General features: G+C 38.4%; 1 protein-coding gene across 3 annotated transcripts in view; it reads right to left on the bottom strand.

Annotated features, from left to right (window-relative positions):
- klhl5 (kelch-like family member 5) overlaps nt 1-26,533 on the bottom strand; it is a 256,324-nt gene that overhangs the window by 58,843 nt on the left and 170,948 nt on the right. The window contains exon 3 of one of the 3 annotated variants that reach the window (XM_039751303.1): nt 21,533-21,635. The exons of the other annotated variants lie outside the window; for them this stretch is intronic. Coding sequence (XP_039607237.1) covers nt 21,533-21,534 — 2 coding nt within the window. The 5' untranslated portion in view covers nt 21,535-21,635. The remainder of the gene's footprint in view (nt 1-21,532; nt 21,636-26,533) is intronic. 3 annotated transcript variants of the gene reach the window in all.

Here is a 26,533-nt window from a genome sequence, read left to right as displayed (position 1 = left end):
TACCATGCAGGAATGACTGAAAGAGCACAAAATGTGATGACACTGTTGCAAAGTTATACTGGTCTGCCTTGTGCATCTCCTGTATGTCCAAGATTGTGCATACAAATAAACTTCATGTGTTTTTCTTCTTGATTAAATTTTCTGGTTCTAGATTCATCTTTCAGTCTCTGACAAGGATTATTTTTTATTTTGGCTTTCTCAATGAAATGATTTCCCTAGTTTGAACTTTGACTTGTTTTCTGACTACGTTTCATCTCTTGGTCACTTATTCCTTTCCTTGCCATGTTTCTCAGTGCTGGTATTTGTGTATAAGAAATTAATGATTGTTATTTCATAATTTAATTTCAAAACATACTGCATGTTGTGGTCGCCGGCTGGGGCTGGAGCCCGGCCGGGACGCCCAGGAGGACGAGAGGAGGGCTTGTGCCTCCTCCAGACCGCGAGGGGGCGTCCGTCCTGGTTTTGTTGGGGGCCTCGGGTAAAGGGCTTGGAAGCCCATCCCTGTAGGGACCAGTGGCCACCGCCAGGCGGCGCCCGATGCCGGTTTATCCTGTGTGGTCCTCGGCCGGGGCAGGAGCCCAGCCGGGACGCCTTGGAGGACCAGAGGAGGGCTTGTGCCTCCTCCAGACCGCAAGGGGGCGATCGCCCTGGTTGTATTGGGGGCCACGGGTAGAGGGCTTGGAAGCCCAACCCTGTAGGGGCCTGTGGCCACCGCCAGGCGGCGCCCTGGTGCCTGAGGAACCCTGGAGCCCAGACTTAATGTGGCGCCCGGAGAGCTGCCGGGAGGACAGCCGGCACTTCCGCCATGCTGGGGCGTGGCCAAGGAGGGAATGCCGGGAACACCTGGTGCTCATCCGGGAGCGTTATATAAGGGGCCGCCTCCCTTCAGTCTAGAGCGGAAGTCAGGTGGAAGAGGACGGAGCGAGAGGAAGGACTGGAGGCGGCCAGGAGAAAGGCAGTAGGACTGTATGGCCTGGACTTGGGGAAATCGGTGCAGGAGGCACTGGGGTTTGTGAGTGCACGTGAGCAAAACTTGTAAATAATTAGTGTAAATAAAAAGTGTGTTGGGTGAAATATGATGTCCGTCTGTCTGTGCCCGGGCCGGCTTTCACAATGTATATTAAAGAGTCTGCTTTTATGTACAGCTTATTGACAAAAAATATATAATTAACAATAGCTAGATTCATTATATGTACAACCTGAATGTGAACTCAAAAGGCAAACTATATGAAGCAACACAATAACACATTAACAAATGTTTAAAATGACATTTTTATTTATGATGTCTTGCAGTAAAATGTATCCATTTTACCAGTTTTCAGGCTGATTCTTGTGTATTTATTTAGAATGAGTTCCAAGGAATGAATTGAAAATTATAATGCACAAAAGAAAATAATGTAATAATTTCCCATTAATTATTAATTTGTTATTTTTAGCAATGTAAATGGGTTTATTTCTGGAGCTCACTCTTTCGCATATACTCATGACTAGTATGTCAAAAAGTAATAATGACAAGAATAATGCTCATTTGGAAATCTTTAATTATGAAGAGAGACAACAGAGAAGATGAAAATAAACAGATGACAAAAGTAATCTGACTAATTGATAGTAAACAAGTCCCATCTATAATATTAATTAAAACAAAACCATTAGTAGTTTTAACTGAACTTTGTCTATTGCCACAAGGGAAAGCTTAATTGAAAAATTTGCTCTGTGCTGCTAGGGTCTTTTCTGTCACAGAAAAAATAAATAAATTAGTGTAGCTCAATTTTGACATATCTCATACTTCACTTTTAAAAATGGAGGTACTTGCCTACGGACTTTGTAGTGCAGAAACATTAAAATACAAATCTCACTGATGGTTAACTCTTCTTTTCCCATATCCCATCTAGACATTATTATTTTCTTTTATGGATACTGTTAACTTTAGGTTTAAAAGAACCAAAGTGGCCTCATAGGACACGTATAACAAATTTTACTGAATCAGCCCACAATGTAGGAGTTATTTTTGACTCTAGCATGTCATTTAAAGTGCACATTACAAAGCTGTCCAAATCATGTTTTTTCCATCTTAAAAATGTTGGGAAATTAAGGCGCTTTCGAAATAAACAGGATTCTGGGAAATTAAGTCATGCATTTACTTCTAGTAGGCTTGACTACTGCAATGCGGTGTTCACTGGATGTTCAAATTATTCTTTATACAGCCTCCAGTTAATCCAAACTGCTGCTGCAAAAATTATTACAAGAACAAGAAAATACAAACACATAATTCCAGTTCTTAAATCTTTACACTGGCTCCCAGTTAAGTTTAGGGCAGATTTCAAAATCCTCCTTTTAATATATAAAGTATTAAATGGCCAAGGTCCGGCTTACTTGTCTGAACTTATCATAACTTACAAACCAGAGTGCACATTAAGATCTCAAGATGCCGGTCTGCTTATGATTCCAAGGATTAATAAAATAACAGTGGGAGGTCGAGCTTTTAGTTACAGGGCCCCAAAACTGTGGAATGGTCTGCCTGCTACAATAAGAGATGTCCCTTCGGTCTCAGCTTTTAAATCCCGGCTGAAGAATCACTACTTCAGTTTAGCATATCCTGACTAAAGCTGCTGATTTACTGTACATACTGCATCTCTGTTGTCAGTCATTAGCACTAAAACATAAGTAACATGATAGTTATAATTTGTTACTAACTCTCACCTATTCGGTTTCTGTTCTCTGTACTCAAATGTGGCACTTGGTGCCATGGACAACCTGCCAAGTTGTTTTACTTGCCTATGGTAAAGTCATCCCAGATGGAGGATCGCAGGAATCGTTGGGTAGGTCCTTTCATCAGATTGACTGGCCCAGCACTGTCTCAGCTGTGGAATGGACAAATGGGGGAGGCAGCTTGATAGCTGAGATCTCCAGGACTCTAAACAAATCCAAATCATATTATGTGCTATCATCTAGTGTTAAATTCTGCTCCGTACTTGTAATATTTTTATTTTTATACTTTATTGAGGATTACTTGTGTTCTGTTCTGTGTATTGTATTGACCCCCTTCTTTTTGACACCCACTGCACGCCCAACCTACCTGGAAAGGAGTCTCTCTTTGAACTGCCTTTCCCAAGGTTTCTTCCATTTTTTCCCTACAAGGGTTTTTTTTGGGAGTTTTTCCTTGTTTTTTTAGACAGTCAAGGCTGGGGGGCTGTCAAGAGGCAGGGTCTGTTAAAGCCCATTGCGGCACTTCTTGTGTGGTTTTAGGCTATGCAAAAGTAAATTGTATTGTATAACAAATCTTTTTTGGAGGAGGGAACTATGGTGTTTCATCTTGTGCCAAGTGGGTACCTAGCTTGTTGCTAGGATGGAATACTTTCTGTGTTGTGTCTGCATGTTCTCCTTGCATGGATTTTCTTTTCAGTACTTCAAAGACATGGTGTTACAGTACTTCAGTTTACTGGTGTAAACTATCCTGTTGTTTCCTTAAGAGGCATTAGCTCTCCGGAAATGTGTTCTTTTGAAATTGCGGCACATTAAGTAACTAAATAATATAGTAATATGACAGAAAAGGCGATATCCCTCCCATCGTGATTATGGCGGTACAAGAATCACATGAGAAAAATATACTTTAGCTTACATTTACTGACGGTTGACGCGGTTACAGACGGAAAGCAGATGACAAAGACTTTTATCCAGGTGGGAATCTGGATCTACGTAGTCTGCCATTTTTCGTCCCCACGCTGAGAGGGTTTTCGGACTTTGCCGACACTTGCTTCAAAGGATTTGGCTGTTGTCCAAGCCTTTTAATACTGTCTGCTTCACTTGCTGGTCTTCTCTGTCTCCAAACAAGGGCAGGTAGGGGCTGAACTCCTCCTCCACAAAATACAGAAATATCATAATGCTTACATGCCGGTTCTTATTCTCCCAACAAGGAAAAAAGATTTTGTACTGGCAGAGGACAAAAATACTGTTCTGTGTTTAAGCCGAATATACAATCCTCCAGTTGTCTTTGGCTATCTAGTCTATGCTTGGCTAGCAATTCTAAATGCTGAGCCCCTGTGTGCCAAACTTAGCATGCACGTGTGAATGGAGCCTCTAATAGTGTTGTTAAGGACAGCGACATAAAATATTAAAGAAAAATGTATTATAACACCTGTAGTGTGTGTTGTGTCAGGGTGTGTATATAATATAGCAATAAATCCAGAGCTGGTTTTTGCCTAGAGCAGGCTCAGTAAACGTTCCCTGAATGGATAGCAAGGGCTAAAAGATTGCATATCAAATTCATCCATCTATGCCCCAAATCTGCTAATTTTAGTTGTGAAGGATTTGAAAGTATATAATTCACACATTATTGCACAACTAAGCAGATTTGTAATTTTGCATCAGTTTAACTAAAGTTATGTATTTTAATATATTCTTATTTATCATGATGCCAGAGAGAGGTGATATGTTGCACATTGTTTGGCCATACACGGAATAATCTCACTACAATCTGTACATGCGACAATATTAATACTACTGGTAATTTAAATTTCAGAATTATGAAGAGTTGGTACCTATTCAAGGCACAAATCAGCCCTGGATGGAATATTAGTCCACTGTAGTGCAGACAGTCACATCCTGCCACTGATTTGGGGCAAGTGAGGATTGGAAGTGAGAGTAAACTGAAGCACCATAAGAAAAAGCCCATGTAGCTATAGGAAGAATGTGTAATCCCAATTACTATTATGCTTATAATTACAGTTAGAAAAGAAATTGCTTGTGGTTTGTGTGCTGTGAATTTGCTTTAATAAGAGAACTGTTTCAATCACTAAAACTAGTAAAAGTGTCAAAGGGACTGAGACAGTGTTTTACCTGTAATTGGGAGAGGGGACATTTAATTGAAATGGGGTTGGGAGATAACAGGAAGAGAGAGGTTGGGTGCAAGCGCTGATACAATGCGTTGCCCCCCTCATCACGCCGTGACCCACCTGGATTTGACCTGAGTGCAGCAGGTGACACCTCAACACCAAACTGGAACAATGTGAGGTTTTTTATGGTGGCTGGAATGCCAATCCTGCTATCAACCTCCACGTTTTCCCTGTAAGTTGAAGGACCTGTTTGCAGGGCTGAATGCAGATTAACGTCATACCCAGGATGAAGCAATTGCAGGTTAAGGTCTTGGCCCAACAGAGTAGAGTCACTTCTGGTGTTTATGGGATTCGAACCAGCAACCTTTTGATTGCTGGCACAGATCTATAGCCTCAGAATCACCAGAATTCTAAATAGTAGTTAAAAATCATAGCTAATGTTCTTTTACCAGGAAATATTAAACAAAAGAAATCTGCATGCAAAGTCTCAAGGAAATTATCCACAATCTCATATAATATAAAGTACATGGCACTGACCTTCAAACTGTTGCACTAGTGACATTATGCGTCACAACCTCCCAGCCCAACTACCTAGAAACACCATAGCAACCGCTCCATAAAATCAGGAAATGATGCAAAGATAATCTATTTTAAATAAAGTTTGAATCAAAAAATAATATCAAAATTGAATGATACAGGCTTCAAACCGCATCAGAAAAACACAATGGCAAGGTCAGAAAGAAAAACAATCAAACACACTACATAGCAAACAGAATCACCTTGTACACTTCAAATATGGCTGGTCAATAAATTAGTAATTGGAGATTAATAAGATATACAGTAAAATAAGATTTAAAGGCAACTTGCTTTCTGTAATAAGGTTTTAGGAACATATATTAATAACCTGAATCATTTTGTTTAGTCTTGTTTATGCAGTGAACCATTCAGTCATATCTAAATCTGTGTGAAAAGAAAAAGAAAGGTGACCAAATACACTGGTACCATTCCTAAAAAACACTGCATTCCCAGTCTCCTGACTTATGTTAAAATTCTTCAATTGTTATGGTTTTCTACCTTTACCTAAAAAAGTCCAGAAAAGTAACACATATGACCTAAAATGGTTCTGACATAGTGTTGCCAACAGTGCTATTCACACTAGCATACTTTATTTTTGCCAGATATTAATTGGTATTTTTAATATTACTTCAATGCCCAATTGTTGAATAAGTATGATTATCCAGTAACAAACATAAACCCATTGCTATTAGGGACCATGCACTTAAGTGTTGTCACACACATGTCGCCTAGTTCCTGCCCCTTCTGGTCCGGCCGTCAAGATGCAGCACTGTCTTAGCGACACTTAAAAATAATTATTTGTGCTTCTATTTATGAGAGATCCCAGTCTGGGGAGCAGTGCAAAGTCGTGAATTTTCTTATGAGTTTTCCATAACTTTAAGTTCATCTGAAGGCAAATAAAAGGGGCAAACTGGTTGACGTCCCAAAATTTCTTTGTTTTTGAAACTGTCTTTACACTGCCCAACCACAGTGCACAGTACACTGTTTTAATTGGTATGCTTGTCTCCCTTAACTGATGTTTTCATCAACAGTTACAGACGTAAAGCCTTCATATTTTATTGTTAAATCATAAGGTCAGTAGTTTCCAAAATCGCTAGATTTCAAGCTAATCAATTAATCACTTTGCCAGCTATTTATATTTTATTTTCCATTTAAACTGAAATAGACGTTTCTGTTTCAATGAGTCATATGATTTGAATTTTCTATTTTTATTCATCCTAATATAATAAATCTTTGTTGAATTCCATTTAAAAGCAATACTGTAACATATAACTATAACAACATAACATTCTCAAACCTGCTAAAATCAATTCAGGGTCACAGAGGTCCACTGCTTATCCTGGCAACACTGGGTACAAGGCAGGAAAACAGCTCTGGACAGGACACCAGCCTATCAAAGGACCAAACACAAACCCACACACACATGTGGCCAATTGGTAATCACCAATTATACTAAAATGCATGTCTTTTAAAATGCAGGAGAAACACTGGAGTACCCCAAGGAAAACCCTCATAGATATAGGGTGAAGTGCAAATTCCGCACATACTGTACACTTTCCAGGTGAAGGAATTGAACCCAAAACACTGGATCCAGAACTGCACTATTAAAAAGCAATACTGTGTCATTGATAATTTCATCCATGCCATTTTCCAGTATTACAGTGATCCCTCGCTATATCGCGCTTTGACTTTCACGGCTTCACTCCATCGTGGATTTTAAATGTAAGCATTTCTAAATATATATCATGGATTTTTCGCTGGTTTGTGGATTTCTGCGGACAATGGGTCTTTCAATTTATGGTAAATTCTTCCTCAGTTTGTTTGCCCAGTTGATTTCATACAAGGGACGCTATTGGTGGATGGCTGAGAAGCTACCCAATCAGAGCACGTATTACATATTAAATAAAACTCCTCAATGATATACCATATGCTTCCTGCGCGGTGCTTTGCACACTTAAAAGCTCTAACAGCCCGTATTGATTTTTCATTGTTTGCTTTTCTCTGTCTCTCTCACCCTCTCTGACATTCTCTGATCCTGATGGAGGGGGTGTGAGCAGAGGGGCTGTTTGCTTAGAAGATACGGACGCTCCTCTAAAAAATGCTGAAAGGCTACCTTCACACTGATCCCCTCATTGCGGCTGCTTTATCGCGTTGCTTGCATACTTAAAAACCCAACAGCCCTATTGATTTTTGATTGTTTACTTCTCTCGCTCTCTCTCTCTGACATTCTCCGCTCCTGACGCGCACTCCTTTGAAGAGGAAGATATGTTTGCATTCTTTTAATTGTGGAAAAGAACTGTCATCTCTGTCTTGTCATGGAGCACAGTTTAAACATTTGACTAAAGGGTGTTATTTCATGTCTAGAGGGCTCTAATAATGTTAAAAAACGTATGTAGAAGGTCGTAAACAGGTTTTCTATGCTCTAACTGCGAAAATATTAGATTTATAAATAAAGAATCCTACTTCGTGGAAATTCATTTATCTGTCTGGAGCGGATTAACCGCGATAAACAAGGGTTTACTGTATAACTGTGCGGAGAATATTTATAAACAGTGTGGGAGAATTTCTAAGGGCTTAAAATATATAAAATAACCAGACAAACATATGGTTTCTACTTCGCGGATTTTCACCTATCGCCGGGGGGTTCTGGAATGCAACCCCCGCGATCGAGGAGGGATTACTGTAGTTTTAAAAATATTAAGCTTTCCGGTGCATCTCCAGTAAACTCCTTGTTCTCCTAAAGCTGGGCTACATGTCAACACCTGTCCGAGTTAACTGTAAATATCACATAGTTTAGTTTTTGTGTTCAAATTATCTGCATGCAAATACAACCACAAACAAGCTCTGAAATGCAGTGGGTGATGGACTGGCAATAAAAAAGTTATAATCTGAAAAGGTAGAACATGTTTAAAGTACAAAATACAAATGAAAACAACAGTAGGAAATGTATTGTGATGCTTATTTATAGAAATACAGTCATCAATTTAAAGGTAATGTGCCAAACATGTTAATCACATGTTCTTGCTGGTACTTGATAATGGAAGTAGTCGAGAACCTACTGCAGGCAGTGTCTAGCCAGTTTAACGAGAACACTTTGAGCAGCTTCAGACCTAATGTTTGCCTAACAGACGGCCTTCGTTTAATCTTCCTTCAAGTTTCACTACAATCTGCCATCTAGATCACTCAAATTAATCAATGGTATTACATTAAATTACTTATTGTTTTTCCATGGATAAAACTTGTCAGGCCATAAAGACACAAAAGGGAAGCGACCAGATGAAAACATAGTTAAAGAATAAATAAGCAAAGTTGAAAACCAGTAAGACTTTGTTTAAATGCCCCATTATAAAACGTTAAATGTTTAAAAGTCACGCTCTGAGTCAGGCAAGGGAATGTATGTCAAAAGCAGGTCAAACAAAAGTGGAGGTAAAAGAATACTAAAACACTTAAATACAAAAAGAAAACCAAAAGAACACCACCAGTTATTTTAAAATTAACAATCCTGGATGCTCACTAAGACGCAGAAACAGAAAAAACAAAATGTCATGGCTGTAAAACAAACATGCATTAAACCTTGGTATTAAATTAAATTATAAGCCCTGAATCAAGCAAAGGTTAAAGTAAAATTAGATTACTTTAGGGAGTAAAGAAAAAAATAATAAGAGTTTAAGGAAAATTTATTGAAGAGAATAAAACAAAAGTACAGGAAATTCATAACATTTACAAAGACATGCTAATGATTGCTTTTGTCTGAAATCGTCAGGTCATTAGGGTTTTTGCAGGCAAAAATTTACATATCAATAAAACCTTTCAACATGGAAGCATTTATTTTCAGATACTAAACAGCAGTCAGGTATTCTCTTGTGTGCTTTCTTTGTCACGGGTCCTTATTGTAACAACCTCATTTCTTGGGTAACTTTTGTAGATGATAAAAATGATAAGGGGACATGTTCATGAGTTGATGCCGGATGTTTATTTCCTGTATTGCTTCCTGCTATATCATTTATATTGCACACAAGAAAACCCCTAAGAACTAGTAAATCACCTTTTGGCAAAGTATGAAGTGCCTCATTTATGATTCACTACTATAAAAGCAGATCAAAATGTTCCCCTATGATTATCATTTATGAAACCGATTTTACTACAGTAAAAATCTGATCATATGAAGTTACCTTTAGAAATGATGTACAAGCTAACTGACTTTGAGCTAAAGTATAATTATTTTCACCAGTTTTCAAAGTTTGATTTAAATACAGGAACTGTACAACATATCACATATCCATTATAATTGTAACATACTGTACAATTTGCAGCATGGCTGTTATAGGTCAACAGTATAGTTTATCTTTGTAGAGCAATATTTAAGTACTAGTTAGCCGATGCACGCCGTAGCATTTGGCGGTGTAAGAATAGGAGCGGAAAATGGTGCATTGCCTTCGTCAACTGTTTGTGTCAAGAAATAACCCCGATAGGAACAGGCAGTTGCCGGATCCCAGAATACAGATGACGTTGTACAAAAACCCGTCGACAGAGAAGATACTGTCGTTCATTTTATAACAAAGGCTTAGGAAACAACCACTGCAGTATAACGATAATAGCAAGGTGTATGGGAGGCCGCAGGCAGCATGGGGAAGGGTTTGGAAGAAGACGAATAGGAATCGAGAAATGCTGTGTTGGCTGCGTGTGTGCGGTACTGGTTTTGAAGAGGAAGCAGGATGAACCAGAAGAGAAATATATATAACAGATTAAACTATCTGAGGGTACAATGGCTAATTGCTTTACAAGCAACTTGCCATCTTCCCAGAACAGTTTAACTCCTAAGTATCAAACACTTTATTTTATTTAGTGTACAATTTAACCCAAAGTAACTTACAAATGGAAGACCGACAGATTACATAATTTATAAGGATCATGCAGTGAATAAAAGATCAGAACTGGACTGGAAATCTGCTGGTTTACAGTCAAACATTTCAGTGACCACCATTTCAGTGCCTAGCTATGAAATGCACAATTAAAATAAAAGTGACTGATTGGTACTATGTAATCAAAACCAATTCCCGGCCTTTTATGTATATTTAGACTGTGTTTTTGCTAAAGAACCCAGAAGCTAGCAGAGAAATAATGAGGACAGCACCGTAACCAACTTGAGAAGACAAATGACATTGGATGGTTAATATGAACAAGTTCCAGTTTCAGTTTAGATTAGTCTGCTGAAATAGATTTACTTCATTAAAAACTAACAAGCAGTAGCATAAACCTGGTAGAAGCAAATATATTAATTGAAGACACATTCTAAAACAAAAAAAAACAGACAGATTATGTATTTTAAAATAAACACCTTTTTATGTTGAAAGCTGGAAGATTATCCGCTATTTTAAACTGCTTTATTATAAAGTGGTGATTTCATATTCCTAAATTGTAAATATATATAATCCAGACATCTGTTTCATATCTATACCATATTTATTTTCCACTTGAGTTACAAATATACACATTGGTTTATTTAGCAGACTCTCTTATTCACATAATAACCATGCGAACACACACCTAAAAGCGACCATACATGCACTAAGCTGCAAGCACTGTCATGATGTTATTCCAAATGTGCTAGACGGCAAGGTAAATTACAGGCTTAGCAGAAGTGTGGATAATGCGGAGCTTTCATTTCACAGGAACAACCGACATCTGGTGCAGTTAACCACATAAATCCATATTGGAGATACCAGAATGTAAGGCCTCTGGAGTTAAATGTCATGTTTTTATTAAATTTGAATTATATGCACACATTTTAAAATAATGAAATCTTGAAACTTTATTATGCTGTGTTTGCTACATGCATAACATAATCGGCAATAAATAATGTATATATACAGATTGTTAAGAAAATACTAAACTAATATTTCAATGCTTGTCATTTATTAGTATTTTCCTTCCCATCAAACTTAACATTCATACAAATGTCATTTTGTTAAATACACACTGACAAAGTAAAATCTGCTATGTGTAATTTGCCATCTGAAGTTAGATATGTCTAATTTTTTGGGTTTGGTAAGGACAAAATGATGGCTATCACTGCTTATCCATCCATTTTCCAATATACATAGTCCAAATTCTGGGTCGCATAAGAAACAGAAGTGGAAGATTTAAACACAAGGCAGGAGCCATTTTCTAGATGAAGGGTATCCATGACAAGACACTCTCACTCACACTCATATTGGGCCAACTGAGAGCTGACAACTCATCTTAATGCAGATTTTAGGGATGTGAGAGAAAATCCACAGTACCCTGAGAAAAACAGGCCTGGGGAGAATGTGCAAAGTCTACGCACACTGAGACCCTGTGCACACGATTCCAACCTAATATTTATGAACACTTCAAAAAACTTCTGAAAACCCATCTCTTTTTCTTTGATTTCTTTCTCTCACTGGCGGAAGGACGTGGTGATTTGTTCTTGTCAGAAAGGGCAACTGTTTCACAGGCTTGTCACTAATCGCTATTTTTGTGGGTTTTCTTTTTCTGTTATTTGATGGTGACACACTGTGCCATTGCCTCCTGGCCAAAACACATTTTAGCTCCTTGTGATGCTGGGTAGAATGAAGAAATCTACACAAATCTATCAGCATATTGTGGTAATAAATAATATTTGACAAATTCATATTTACTAGAATGCCCAGAAGGGATTGGGCAGTGTTTTATTTAGGTGGGCCATTCCAAAGTCTGAGGCAGTAGAGCTGAAGGCTCTGTCACCCATAAAGCACCAGCAAGTTTGGGGCACACCAAGGCTGACAGAATCAGTGAACAGGAGCACAGCACTTTAGGAGGTTACTGTTAAAGTGTCGTACAAGGTCACCTAAAGCTTCATAGGTTAGTAAAAGAATTTTCCATCCAGTCTTGTAAGACAACGGTAGGTGTTGTGGGTCTGGGTAAGGACCCTTGCAGCGGAGCTTTGAATTAGATGGAGCTGTGATAGATATTTAGAAGGGGCATGTTGCCAGTAGGTTGTTACAGTAGTCGATGTGGGATGTGATAAAAGCATGGACAGGTTCCTCACCATTAGAAAAGGAGAGAAATGAGTGAACACTGGATATATTATGGAAGTGGGAGAACGAAAGTTTCGTAATATGATTTATGTGAGTAGAATAAAAAAGAGAGGGATCAAAAAGTAATCTAAATATATCTGCATACAAAAAAACAAAGTGAAAATAAAGTCTTATAAATGAATTAAGCGTGGATTAAAATAAAGACATGTTGCATAGATTTCACAAACAAGGTTCATTATACACTTAAATACAAGTGTGCTAAACATATAGGAGTAAATCTGGAAACGAAATAAGAGTAGTTCCATATGGCTTTTCTGGGCATAAGTTCAGATAAAGAAACAAAATAAGGATTAAACCTCTTCTCCAAAGCTTCATTTAGTTATACATTTGAAATAAAATTGTATTCTCAGCATTTTAAAATGTTTTAAAACTTACATCAAGAACATATTTATGTAATCCAATAAGATCTACCCGACAGCCCACTTTATTTTACAAATTTTCTAAACACAGATGCTCCTTAAAGCAAAGATGAAAATTGTATTCTTGGCAAGTGTCTACTGAAGTATTGCCATCTATGTAAAACAGGCTCTCAGCGATACCCCATTCCAGTCCATCTGCAGCATTTGATTAGTTCTAAAGTGCCAGCCTTAAAACTGACAGCTTGCCTCTGTCTTAAGGAGCTTTTCTTTTCAGGAAGCCAAAGGAAATTCCTATGGGATGGTCATTAATACTGGAGTTTTCTCCACCAATTGCCAATCACTGTTGACAATGGATTCTGTCTGTGTGTTTTAACTCAGGAAGTATGGTTTCTCGCTTTAATGGATAAGGTTAAGACAAAGGTGACTTTTTTTTAGCTTTCTGGGCCTGAACTCAATATGAAGTAATACTATCCATTTATCCACTTCAGCTATTTCATTTCCTCTGCTAAGTCAATGCATAACACTTACCAGTTGCCTTTTACAATTTTTAGTGATTTACAATAGCATTCATGTAATGCCATAATACCCAAAGCATTACAGTAAGTAAGAAAGACCACTCCATACATCGAACAGATGGGCTGGTGTGAGTTAGTGTAGCATGTGATGAACTGGCTGCTCATCCAAGGTTGCTTTCTGACTTGTGCCCAATTCTGTCAATAATAATGCCCAATATTTTACTAAGTTGGTTAGAAGAAAATGAAGACTTTAAAGGGCACTACTTTATATGACCTTTCCAAAAGTGCAACATACTCGAATGAGGTTGGGAACATGCACTGATTACGACGTGTTGCCAAACCCACCACGCGGTGAACCATCTGGATTAGGACCCAAGTGCAGCCGTGCAATGGGTGACACATCAGCACCACACTGGAACAGCGTGAGGTTTTTTACAGTGGCTGATGGCCCAATCCTGCTACCATCCCTGCAAGTTGGAGGACCTGCTTGCAGGGCTGGATGCAGATTAACGCCATACCCAAGAAGAAGCAATAGCAGGTTAAAGGTCTTGCTCCAGGGCCCAATGGATTAGAGTCTCTTCTTACATTTATGGGATTCAAACCAGCAACCTTCCAATTGCTGGTGCAAATCCCTAGCCTCACAGCCACCACTCTGCCCACTGGACATACTGGAATGACAAAAAAAAATTTCCATGGTTGCTAATTCCCATTATGAAAAAGTAAAATGAACAGAGTCAAATAAATTAAGTGAAAAAGTTTAAATTCCTACTATGCAAATACAGTACACTTTACTTTATTTACGATCAACTAAATTTTCAATTAAAATGAGTTGCAGCTTTACAAGAAGTATCTTCCCACTTGCTTGGCTAGTCCCGTTTGTATAGTGTTAAGTGCCAACCAGGATTAGCTGGCATCCTGCCCAGGATGAATGTGAGACCTTTACCTGGACGGGAAGCCAAGATATGAAAACAGTGCAGGAAAAGCTCCTAAAATTGTATATTTTCATCCCTCATCCATGAGAGGGCAACATCCTAGGACCACAGTAGACATGTGGAACCCAGCAGGGCATTATGGTACATGTAATGCTGAGAGTCAGCTCTGCTGAGTTCCATGCAACTCACTAGGGGGTGCTGTAGAGATAAGTGACCCCTACTTTTCGTGACTTCTACTTGACCTGGAAGTGCTTTCTTCAGGATATGCCCTGGCACCAGAAGAATTCTTGGGTCCAACACAAAAGTAAGCCGTCCACCCTCCTCTGGCGAGTCAGAGCTGGTAGGATGGGAGGTGACACTCTCTGGAGAGAGATGGGTGGACAGAAAGAAAGAAAGAAAGAAAGAAAGAAAGAAAGAAAGAAAACTATTGTGTTGATTGGTGATTGTGTGACCAAGAAGCCTGTTGTGAGTTATCTTATAATAAATGTATCTGTTATTGAACCCGTGGCGGCTGCCTGTATGCTGGTTCTCTATAGAAAAGTGATAGATTCAGTTCATCACAGGAGATTAACTGAGGTCATTTTTCTTTCACAACCCCAAATCAGAAGACGTTGGGATGGTATGGAAAATGCAAATAAAAAAAATGCAGTGATTCTTAAATTTACCTTGACTTTTAATTTCATCGAATATAGTATGAACCCAAGATATTTCATGTTTTGTCTGGTCAACTTCATTTCAATCTCAAAAAGCTAAATTGCTAAAAGTATTGCAGCATAATACATGGCTTTTTTTCAGCTTTGCCATCTTCCCACAAAGTTTACCTAATTCTATATTTATGTATTTGACTGACACCTTTATCCAAGGCAACTTACAATATTTATGATAGAATTGGTTACATTTATTTTGGTTTTCCAATTGGTGTAAAGCAGGGCTGCCAAACTCCAGTCCTGAAGGGCCACAGTGGCTGCAGGTTTTCATTCTAACCATCTTCTTAATTAGTGACCAGTTTTTGCTGCTAATTACTTCTTTTAATTAACTTGACTCAGGCCCTTTAGTTGTTTCTTTTTACTTAATTAGAAGCCAAACAGTAATGAGACACAAAACAAGCCGCTACATCACACAAAGGTGAAGGTCTCAGTAAGGCTGATCTCTCAACTCATCAAAACACTTTGACGATGTTCTTATGAAAAACAAAATATCAACAGTTTTGGAAATGTCAGCTGTGGCAGAACGAGAGCAACAACAAGCCGTGGAATTAAATAACGAGTTTAATTAACAGCGAGAATTGGCTTCTCATTAAGAAACTGGTTGGAGTTTGAAGCCCCAGGTTAGCTGGTTATCTGTTGGCTCGTTCCACGTCTCATTTCTGTTTGGCTGCATTTTAATGAGGAAATGAATCAATTCAGAGGACTGAATCCTTCAAACAGGGCTATTAAAATGTGAATTAGCAGTGAAAACAGGTCACTGATTAGGAAAAGGGTTAGAATTAAAACCTGTAGCTGCTGCGGCCCTCCAGGCCTGGAGTTCAACACCCTTGGTGTAGAGGCAGGTCAAGTGACTTGCTTAGGGTCACACAGTGTCAGTGGCAGGATTTGAACCCACAACTTCAGGGTTTGAAGTCCAAAGCCTAAACTACTAAACCACAATGCCTTGCATTTCATTTAACTTTAGTCTGTGCATTGATAAAACTATCCCAGGGTCACAGGTGCCCATAACCTTTACTTCACTAACATAATTTTACATTTTTTTATTTTAACAGCCCTTTGTTCAGCACACTTTGCTTCAAATTAACTTCATACTACAGAAACAGGTTGATTGTCTTTGATACAGTATCCATATCAGTTGACCTACTTTGAGAAGATGAGCGAGTACTCTGGTCCATGTATGATATACCTTATTAAGGCAAATTGAGAGCCCAATCTAATTCAAAGTTGCTGTCTTTTGCAAATTGATTTATTTTGTATTTTTGCCATCTGAGCATAAAATACGGAAAAACATTACAAACATTTTCACAAGGTCTTCTGTATTTTCCAGCTACATGTAATCAGTAATATAGGCCAATGGTGGTTAAAGTTATAATCGTGAATGCCAAAAATGCAAACAAATAAAAAAAAAATTTCACATAGTTCTCCTGACACTAATGACTGTTGTTCCTACGGTACGTCTTCTTCATTATGGGCTGGTTTACTTAGATACAAAAGCAGGATATTCTCAAAATTTGCATTGTTTTCTTATACTACCTCTAAAACATAATTCTGTGTTATTTGAAGCCACTGCTTTGAAATTCACCAGGGGCCTCATGTATTAACGGTGCGTACTCACAGAAATGTTGCGTAAGAACTTTTCCACGTTCAAATTGTGATGTATAAAACCTACTCTTGGCGTAAAGCCATGCACTTTTCCACGGTACCTCATACCTTGTCGTACGCAAGTTCTCCGCTCGGTTTTGCAGACTGGCGGCACCCAGCGTCAAAGCAGTGCTACTGTTCCTGTGTGGTTACACCTTATTTTCCTGACGCGACTTTATAAATACACCGAAACTAACCGCATATTGTTTATTAGTGTAATGCATCTGATTGTAATTAACTTGTAACAATATAATGGTAGAGGGAACAGCCATCCATCCATCCATTTTCTAACCCGCTGAATCCAAATACAGGGTCACGGGGGTCTGCTGGAGCCAATCCCAGCCAACACAGGGCACAAGGCAGGAACCAATCCTGGGTAGGGTGCCAACCCACCACAGGACACACACACAAACACACCCACACACCAAGCACACACTAGGGCCAATTTATAATCGCCAATCCACCTAACCTGCATGTCTTTGGATTGTGGGAGGAAACCGGAGTGCCCGGAGGAAACCCACGCAGACATGGGGAGAACATGCAAACTCCAAGCAGGGAGGACCCGGGAAGCGAACCCGGGTCTCCTAACTGCGAGGCAGCAGCGCTACCACTGCGCCACCGTGCCGCCCCGGAACAGCCATAGTATTCCAAATTACATAACTGCTTTAGTGTTGTTACTCTCACTTCTTCTTCTTCTTCTTCTTCTTCTTTCAGCTCCTCTTGTTAGGAGTTGCCACAGCGGATCATCTTTTTCAATATTTCTCTCACTGCACCACTCAGAGTATTTATATCACTGTATCTGAGTGTGAATCACAGCAGCAGCTGATCGGAAAGGGAATTATCAGTATACAGCTTCAAGGACACGTTGTCTCAGCCACTGCAAAATGTTTTAAAGCCTTTCCTGTACTGACCTCGCGGTGAAGAAACAGAAGCAATATCATTTATAAGGTGAAATGCAGCAAAATATGTTTATTAAATTATACAGATAAAACTTTAACTTCATTTAAATAATCTATATTCTTCACTGGGAGTGTCGTTAAGGATAGAATAATTAAACATGTACTATGAAGATATTTCAATGTTCTTTAAACGTTTTGAAGAATCGGCGCTAAGCTTACAGATGGCTTAACTTCTATTACAGAGCTGATTGTATGGCGATCGGTTACTTGGGGAAAGAAAAGCACTGACTGCAGTGACGGCTACGCCAATATATATTGAATATAAAACAGAAAGAGAAAATAACAACACAGCTAAAAACACAGCGACAAATTTCGGCAAAAGTTAAATGCTTGTGTCATGAGCACGAGGCGGCTATGCAGTGTCCCAACGGACGCTGTGCATAAGCTACCTTACTGACGGGCGGGCTAAGGAGCCACCGATTCTTCCTCTGCCCAGTGCCACCACAAGCCTAGAGCCCCTGACTGTACTGCTGCAATAAATTATTTCATCAAGTGAAACACATGTTTAATAACGTGCTTTAACTCCTATCATCATGAAAATGATATCACATATACATCTCAGTATTTTAGTTATTCAGAGAGCTGTAATATCACGAATGTAATGGATTCTGTGTCCAGTTGGAGGAAGAGAGCCAGTTTAAGATGCAAGTAGTGATTCACACAAATAGAGCACATAGAAGATCAAATACAAAACAAAGCATTTAACGTGCTACTTTAATTACGATGTGATTTGAGAAACTGGTTAATTAAACGATTGTAAGATGAAGTTTATGATGTTCTACTTTAATGACAAAATAAACTACGTGATTAAAGTGGAAATGTCAAGATTGAAGTTGACATTTCGTGCTTTTTCCTCACTGTGTGCCTTTTTTTCTCTGTACCCTAATAAGCATTCATATGACACTCCGACAGTGGGCTTACAACTCGGCTTTTCACAGCGACTTTGATATGTGACTTCTTTTTTATTTCCGGCACTGTGCGATTTGTGAATGTGAGCTTTCAAGTTTCTCCAACACGCTATGTCACTCGATCAACTTCCTTTTGTTGATTATACCACGGTTTATTTGAACAAATAGTATGTTTTTCCTTTGCCTCCACTTGGTATTCGCTGAAATTCTTATATTTTCCCCTTGCTTTTCCCATTGTCTTTTCACAGAAGGCTGCGCTTAAGGGTGATTTATATTGATTTGCATATTCAAAGAGGCGTAATTCTGGGAGGATTTGGGGCGTTACATAATGCGCGTGCACGAGCGTTAGTTTTCACGCTGATCGGGATTTATGTAGCGGAAGAACGTGGAAGTTTGAGTATGCACAGATTCCTGCATCTGGATTTTTCTGTGCGTAAACACATTTCGGCTTTTGTGCTTACGCCATGTTATAGTGCGAGTTCTACGCACGCCGTTATACATGAGGCCCCAGGAAACTAAGGGTTGCGGTAGCGTATTAATGTGTGAGCTTGCACTGCAGGAAATCCAAAAAATGTGTTATATAAATAAAATGTATTATTATTATTAAAAACCAAATCCTTTTTGGCACTATAGTTTCCCATTTTATTCTTTCCCATCTCCACTGTATTTCCATATCATGCTGATATATGTTACTATATAAATCCCTGTACTCTTTATTTTCAATGCTGCTCAACCCAAAGAAAAAGCTTGAGAGTTCACTAGATCAATAAGCATAATACTCTACACAAAGAATTGTGCTTCTGCTGGATAATTTGTGATATTGCCAGTGTGGTATGGCTTCTAACACATATATAAATTTAGGAGTACTGTGACTCATTATTAAGTCAGAGAAAAAGAATGACTATCTATAGTAAGCAGTAATAAATAATCAATGTCACTCTAGAGAATAGCTGTGTTTCCGCTTTAACTGTACCTGCTCAGATGTAAGCTGCAAATATACAAAAGCAAAGGTATTTTTCTTACACTGGAAAAAACATATTCAAGTTTGATGCTATAAAAGAACAAAATAATCCTGTCCCTTTAGTAAGTTTAAACAGATAAAACCCAATGTTAGGCACAAAATTCTTTTATGCAACAATGAATTTCCAAGACTTTAATTTACAGAGAGGAGCAGAGAAAAGAAAGGGGGTTTGCAGTATCTGAGCCAATTATTCGATTAATGTTAAATGTAGAATGAAGATGGTAAAGAAGCAGCATACACATCCTGCAACTGGCTTCTGTCTGTCACAGTGGTTTAACATCTGGAAGCTGTCACATTGAAATTCAGTAAGTCATCCAGCCTTTGGACCTTTTCTTTGAATCAGGTCAACTGGACTTGCCTGAAGAGGCAAAAATCTCTTGTCCTGATAACATGCTGTGTTTCTGTGTCTTAAAAGCAGTTTGTTTCAAAAAATTAAATAAACATTAAAATCCTGGTGAAGCACGTAAATGTTTTGCCCTTGTCTATTTTAAGGTGTGTGTGTATGTGTGTGGCAATAAACCGAGGGTCCAGAATAAAAGCACCATTTTTCACCTTTACATAACTATTTTCCTTGCATTCTGACTTTCAAAATCATATCATACAGCACAGTAAGGTCTCTTTTGAACCGACAATTCTCACTGTTGGCTGACTGAAGACCTCTTGTAGTGTGACACGTGGATGCAGATAATAATATCCACAAAAGACAGAGATGAACAGAAAAACAGGAATGTGCCAAGTGGTTGATAACAGATCAAAATGTTCTCAAATTCAAATGTTTAAAATATATGAATGTGAACTGAAGGGGCACTCTTGAAGCCCAGGCAACTTTAAGGCAACCCAGATGTGAGATGAATATCAGGGATACCAAGTCATAGGTCCCAATAATGAGGCCTGCTGTCTTTGCAACCCAACAGGTTTACTGAGTAATTACAGTGTAAGCACACTTTAATATGAGCCAATATAAAGTATTTGCCAAAATGCTAAGACAATATCACTGCTCTAGCTGTAGGCAAATAACACTAGACACAGATGTAATAATCTTAAGCTGTGTTATGTCGATATTTGGAATTAAAGTTCTTTTGCTGTCACTAATGAAAATATTAAATAAAATAATTCCTTCTACTTGTTTTTATTTGGCAGTTTGAGCAGCCTGCAACTTAATGCAACTACTGCAAACAGAAGGTTATGTTTTTGTCAATACTCCTTTCAATTATGTAAAACTCCATGTTTTCTTAAACTACACGGCTTCAAGGCTGATTTATCCTTCTTTGTTGAGCCTACTCCATATACAGTATGTGTGTAGGCTACATTGTCAAAAGCAGTTTATACTTCTGTGTTGTTCTGTGCCGCCTGCATGTAGCCTTAATGTTAGAAAAACAATTGATCCATTAAAATGCAGACAGTTTTTGCCCTTCAGGATCTCCTACTGCTACACATTTACATCCATAGACGAATGTATTTGTCCCTCACATTTTTTAACTTTTTTATACATTCTCTGACTTCCAAACTGGAAGACGAATGGAAACGCATTTCAGGAAATACGTAGCTACCAAACTGGCCAATCAGAGTCGTAGTGGTGTACGTAGGGTTCGCATTGAGGTGACATTGATACAACATTTTTGAAGAGGTGTGCGTCAGGCTACACCATAGATGCACTGTACAAGATGTGGGCAAAGGTGTAGCTACAACAGGCATAGAAGCATAAATCAGCCTTTAGTCAGTCTTACCTCAAAAATGTTCCACTAAAATATGGAAGGGTGAGGCAGGCCATGAAATGAATTAGAAAATGGACAAGGAGATGATAACAGCCAATAAATAGGCAAGGTCAAAAGTTGTTGAAACCATCAAAAACAAGAATACCTAATCCTAATCATTAATCAAAGATGAAGTTGAATAGAAAAGCAAAAGTCATATCAGAAAAGCATGCAAAGAAAGGGTTTAGAAGTAAATATCTGTAATCGTAGACAATCAGAAAACTGTACATTAAGTTGTCTCGCTGATGACATCATGCAATGTGACTTCTGGTTCTGCACTCCTGAAGACTGCCCGCTGCACTGTAGCAACAATGCCATAAAATTGTGATGCCTACCAAAATAAAATGAAATTGCAGAAGATTTAAAAAAAGAACATTAAACAAAATAAATGAGGTTTTAATCATTCTATATAAAATAAACAATATTGTTACTCTCTCAAATATTGAAGAGCCCTTAAAAAATCTGCTCCATCCAGAAAAAAAAAATTCACATATCGCAACAATAAAACAAACCTTGCATTATAATCAAATACTCTAAGTACATCTAAACCGTACTGCTAGAATAAACAGGCTCAAAAACAACAAGATGAATTGACTTGAAGACATAGTGATTTTAAATGTATTCTGTGAAATGAATCTAAATCCTGCCATCTATCAGAAAATGCTTGCACTAAGGGAATAAGCTGAGCTAAAATCAAGCACATATCTTTTGAAGAAAATAAGCCTGGAACGCGGTATGCATTTAATAAATCAATGGATTTAGTAGAAGCAAAATTGATTTTTACAACTACAATCTGGAGAAGTTTTTGTTCTAACTGCCTGCAGGGATTAAAGGAAAAATGTTTTATTTTTCCTTTGGTCTCTGCTTGTAACATTTTTTTTTAATAAAGTGATACTAATAAAGAATTGCGTGCTGAAACACTCAATAAAAATTGACCAAAGAGCTCTGTTTTAAAATAATATGGGTAAGAAGGTAAATAGTCAAAATACAGGGAACTGTAGTCTTCATTTTAAAACAACTGCTCAAAGAAATTTAATAACTCACACATATTTTTCTCAAAAAAAGTTTCTGCTCAAATTATTGCCACCCATAAAGACTCTTATAATTAAAAGCAAATAAAGCCAAGTCTGAATTAAAATTTCCAATTTCATCTTAACCTTAAGGAAATTTAAAGCAGTTGTACATAGCTTTCTTGTCACTGAAATATAACTAGCAGCACTGGCAGGGCCAATTTCAGGACAGTTATGTTTGAACAGGGTGGCACTGGAGAAGTAAAAGTAAAGCCAAGTAAAGCCCTGAGAGAAAGAGAGACACAACACATTCAGTGGCAATACATACACAGACGTTTGTACCTCACAGGCAACATATACCACTTCCGGAGAGCAGTATGTCGCATGTTTGTGCTGGTAGCACTGGTAGGACAATAGGCAGTATAAGAGTGACAGAGAGAAAGTAATAGGATAGTGATGCTGGAGGACAACAAATTTGTAAAACTGAAGCCCTCACTCCATTGGCAGTTTAATTACTAATATAAAATACTAGCTGCGTGTGGTCTTCGGGACAATAATCAACCCAAAGACTCCCTAGCAGTTTTACTATATTCGTGAACTTGGAGAGGTGTCAGCTAACTTTCAAGAATTAGCCAGTGCAGAGGACGTGGACGCACCTATGCTTGCTGCCCCACTGGCTTTCTTAAAAAGACACTGGCAAGACCATATCTTAGCTGTATTGCTGGTATATGAGTCCTACAGTATTAATCTTTGTCTTGAGAAAATACCTCCAGATAGACAATAATTTTAGTGAAATCTTCAAGCCTTGCCCTCTGTTACTGAGGTGTTTCACTTGCACGTTGTTAAGCTGCGGCGTTTGCTTTATTTTGATGTATCAATTAATCTGTGTCATTAGCACAACCTTGTTGTTGTGTGCTGGTGTTTGCTGTACAGTATACAAGTCTTTCGTAGTGAGAAGTGAGGTGCATGCAAGTTTACATAAAAAATGTAAAAGTGCACGCATGTGCCATCTAGTGGCTGTGGTTGAGCATGAGCAGAGTGACTGCTCCATATACACACACACACAAACACACACACAAACAGTCTTTTGTTTATATGTCTAATTAGAGAAAACTCTGTAAAGAAGTATAGAAAAATGTTTTTTCAAGCCTATCACTGGCAAAAAATCCTAGAAATGGACTGTTATCCAACATCTCACTTACATATGTGAAAACCTTGTGAAAACAGAAAACCATACTGCAGTCTCTGACCAATCTCCATAAAATTGAAGATCTAGAGTAATCAAACAACTGCAGAAAAAACTTGGACACCAGAAGTCAATAATGGAATAAGACTCCATAGCATCCCATCAGAAAAAAAAGATTGAACTAACCAACAGACATATTTTACTCCAAAAACCTGAAAAAAACTTTTTATTCAAACCAAGTTGCAGTAAATGAGGTGCAGAGTAGGGAAATATTAGTTGTCAGAGATTCCATCCTCCGAAATACCGCCAACTCAACATGCAACAGAGATCAGGAGTCCACAATAGCGTCCTGCTCATCAGAAGCAAGACTTTTCCACACAACTCAAAGAGTAGACAAGTTATAGGAGAAGGCATGTGAAGATCCTCTTGTTATAGATCTTGTAGACAAGTACAAAATTATTGCAGAACAAAAAAAACATGGAACTTGGAAACAAGGTAAAGGCCACAACCAAATCAGTTATTTCCATTGAAATCCTTTCAGCACCAGGAAAAAAAAACATGAATAGAACTTAGCATTCAGTCATAATGCATTGAAGACAGCATGGTGTGAATAAAAATATGTAATTTTTTTTCAGCCACTGGAATGCTTTTTCCCATAAACATTTCTTTTACCTACGAAGTGGGCTATATCAACAAGAGAAATATTTTAGAAGCTATAATCATCAGGGAAGTGTACAAACAATTAAACTGGACTGTGTGTGGGGAAAAACTGAAAAAGACATAAAAAAGCAGTGAAACTAATCTAAAGAATTGTTGTACAAAAGGCAGTAAGTACCTTTCCTCATTTAAAATGTTTTCTCCTTAATGCTAGGAGCACTTGAAAGGAAATGCACGAACTAGTGGGAGCAGTATTGACTTGGGACAATGATTTTGGAGGAATTACAGCGACATAGCTTAATGAGATTGATGGAGAATGATACAATATTAGTAGCTCTGGATGCTTAAAGGGAGATTGACAAGGAAGGAAAGGAAGAGGTGTGGTTCTTTATGTGTATTATAATATTCAGAACCATAAATTGGAGATGGAAGATGGCAACACATCAGACTCACTGTGCGTTAAGCTAGCAAGGAAGAATGCCGGGAAATTAGTTTTTGGAGTTTGGTACCGGCTACCAGATTCTGATGTTTCAGGCAACAGCATATTATTTAATCAAATAAGACATATGGGAGATACTATCCTAAAGGAAGCAATCTATGAAAAGGATTTCGGGGTTCATATTGAAACAATATTTTCATCCTCTAAACCATGTGCAGAAAGACAACTAATTGTTACGTCATGTCATAAAAACTGAGGAGTATAAATTATGCTCAGACAATATAACACATTTGTAAGGCCACATTTGGAGTATTGTGTGAGATTCTGGTCACCAGGCAACAAGAAAGGCATACAGTAGCAGCACTTCAAGCTGTGCAGAGGAAAGCAACCAACTGCATCCCAGGACTTAAGGACATGTCCTACTGTGACAAGCTCAGAGAATTAAATCTGTTTAGTTTTGAGCAGGGGAGCCTATGTGGGGACCTATTCTAGGTCTTCAGAATTCTCAAAGGCACTGATAAATTAGATCTAGCAGAATTCTTTCAAATAAACAGCAAATCACATACTCTTGGACACCAGTGGAATTTAAGGGGAAGTGCATTTAGGACTGAAGCCAGAAAGCACTTATTAAAGCAAACAAATGTGGGAATCTGGAACAAACTACTGAGACAAAGCAGAAACCTTAAAAACGTTTAAGAAGTATGTGGAGTAGATATTATGGCAGATTGGCTACACAAATGACCTTGATTGACTGAATGGTCTCCTTGAGCTTGTCAAATTTGTAATCTTTTTATCTTTTGCTCTAGAGGCCTGATGAGCTAGCAGTTGACAAGTATGGTTCACACTCTGTGTAAAGCGAAAAAGAAGCCTCAGAGGCCTGGAAGGTGGATGCAATACCTCTTGGAAGTCGGAAGACATTCAGCACATGATCTCAGGTCAATGGCCCATTTAAATGCTTAGATTAGTAAGCGTGCAGTTGTCTTCCCTCCTGCACGTCAGATGACAGAACACTATCCTAGAACTGAATAAGATTGTGTTGCCCTTTAAAACAGGACAACACAAAGAGGCTAGCCCTTCAAAGATCATAGAAGGCTTGGAAAGTGTGCTGTTCACGCCAGGAGAGCAACAGGTTTGGGGTACCAGAGACAGAGAGAGGGAAGTTTGACCTGTGTGGAAACGTGCAAAGTTTCCACATGATGCTAGAGATTAGGAGCTGAAGGTGCCTCATCATCCTATGAGAGAGGACGGGCAGGAGGTTAAAACACCTCCAGGCTTATAGAGGTCAGTACATGGTCTGACATGGAAGTTGGACTATATTTGAAGGCAGAATCCAAGAAGGCTTACAAGAAACTAATTTTTAACCTTCAGCCTGCTAGACAACAGTACACAGACAGAGTGCAGCCACGTGGTTATTTTAAGTAAGACTCTCTGGAAACTTAATCTGAGGTCCGTCCCTTTAAGGAGCTATAGACGGTTTAAAGTTTCAATAATTTTTGACCTACAAGAAAATTATCTACATCTACATGAACACATCCACCTGTTTAATCTGGAAGGCCTTACATTTGCTGCTTTTGCATCATTAGATGACAATGCATCACCAGCCAAAAATATATCTAAGGCTAAATGATCGGGGTCAAGGTTCATATTAGATACAATAAGTATCTACACCTTTGCTAAATTCCTTTCTCAATTGTTAATCTCTCCTCTCTAGGCATCATATTCTTAATGACATTATCATTTCTTCATAACTTGATTGGTCTAGATTTGACATAACCCTATAAACTTTTGACATAACTCTATTAACCTATATTTGCAAAAAGCTTGCACCCTGATCAGGACTGTCATTTTCCTCAGCTTGCCACTTGGCTAGCCACTGCTACCTTGACTTTGTTTGATTAACCATAGGGTAAAATGGCTGTCATCTTTTTTCTCTTCTG

This window comes from Polypterus senegalus, chromosome 4, assembly GCF_016835505.1.
Source record: "Polypterus senegalus isolate Bchr_013 chromosome 4, ASM1683550v1, whole genome shotgun sequence".
Classification (NCBI taxonomy): Eukaryota; Metazoa; Chordata; class Cladistia; order Polypteriformes; family Polypteridae; genus Polypterus; species Polypterus senegalus.
Note: the sequence above shows the minus strand (reverse complement) of the source record. Positions and strands in the feature narration are given on the sequence as shown.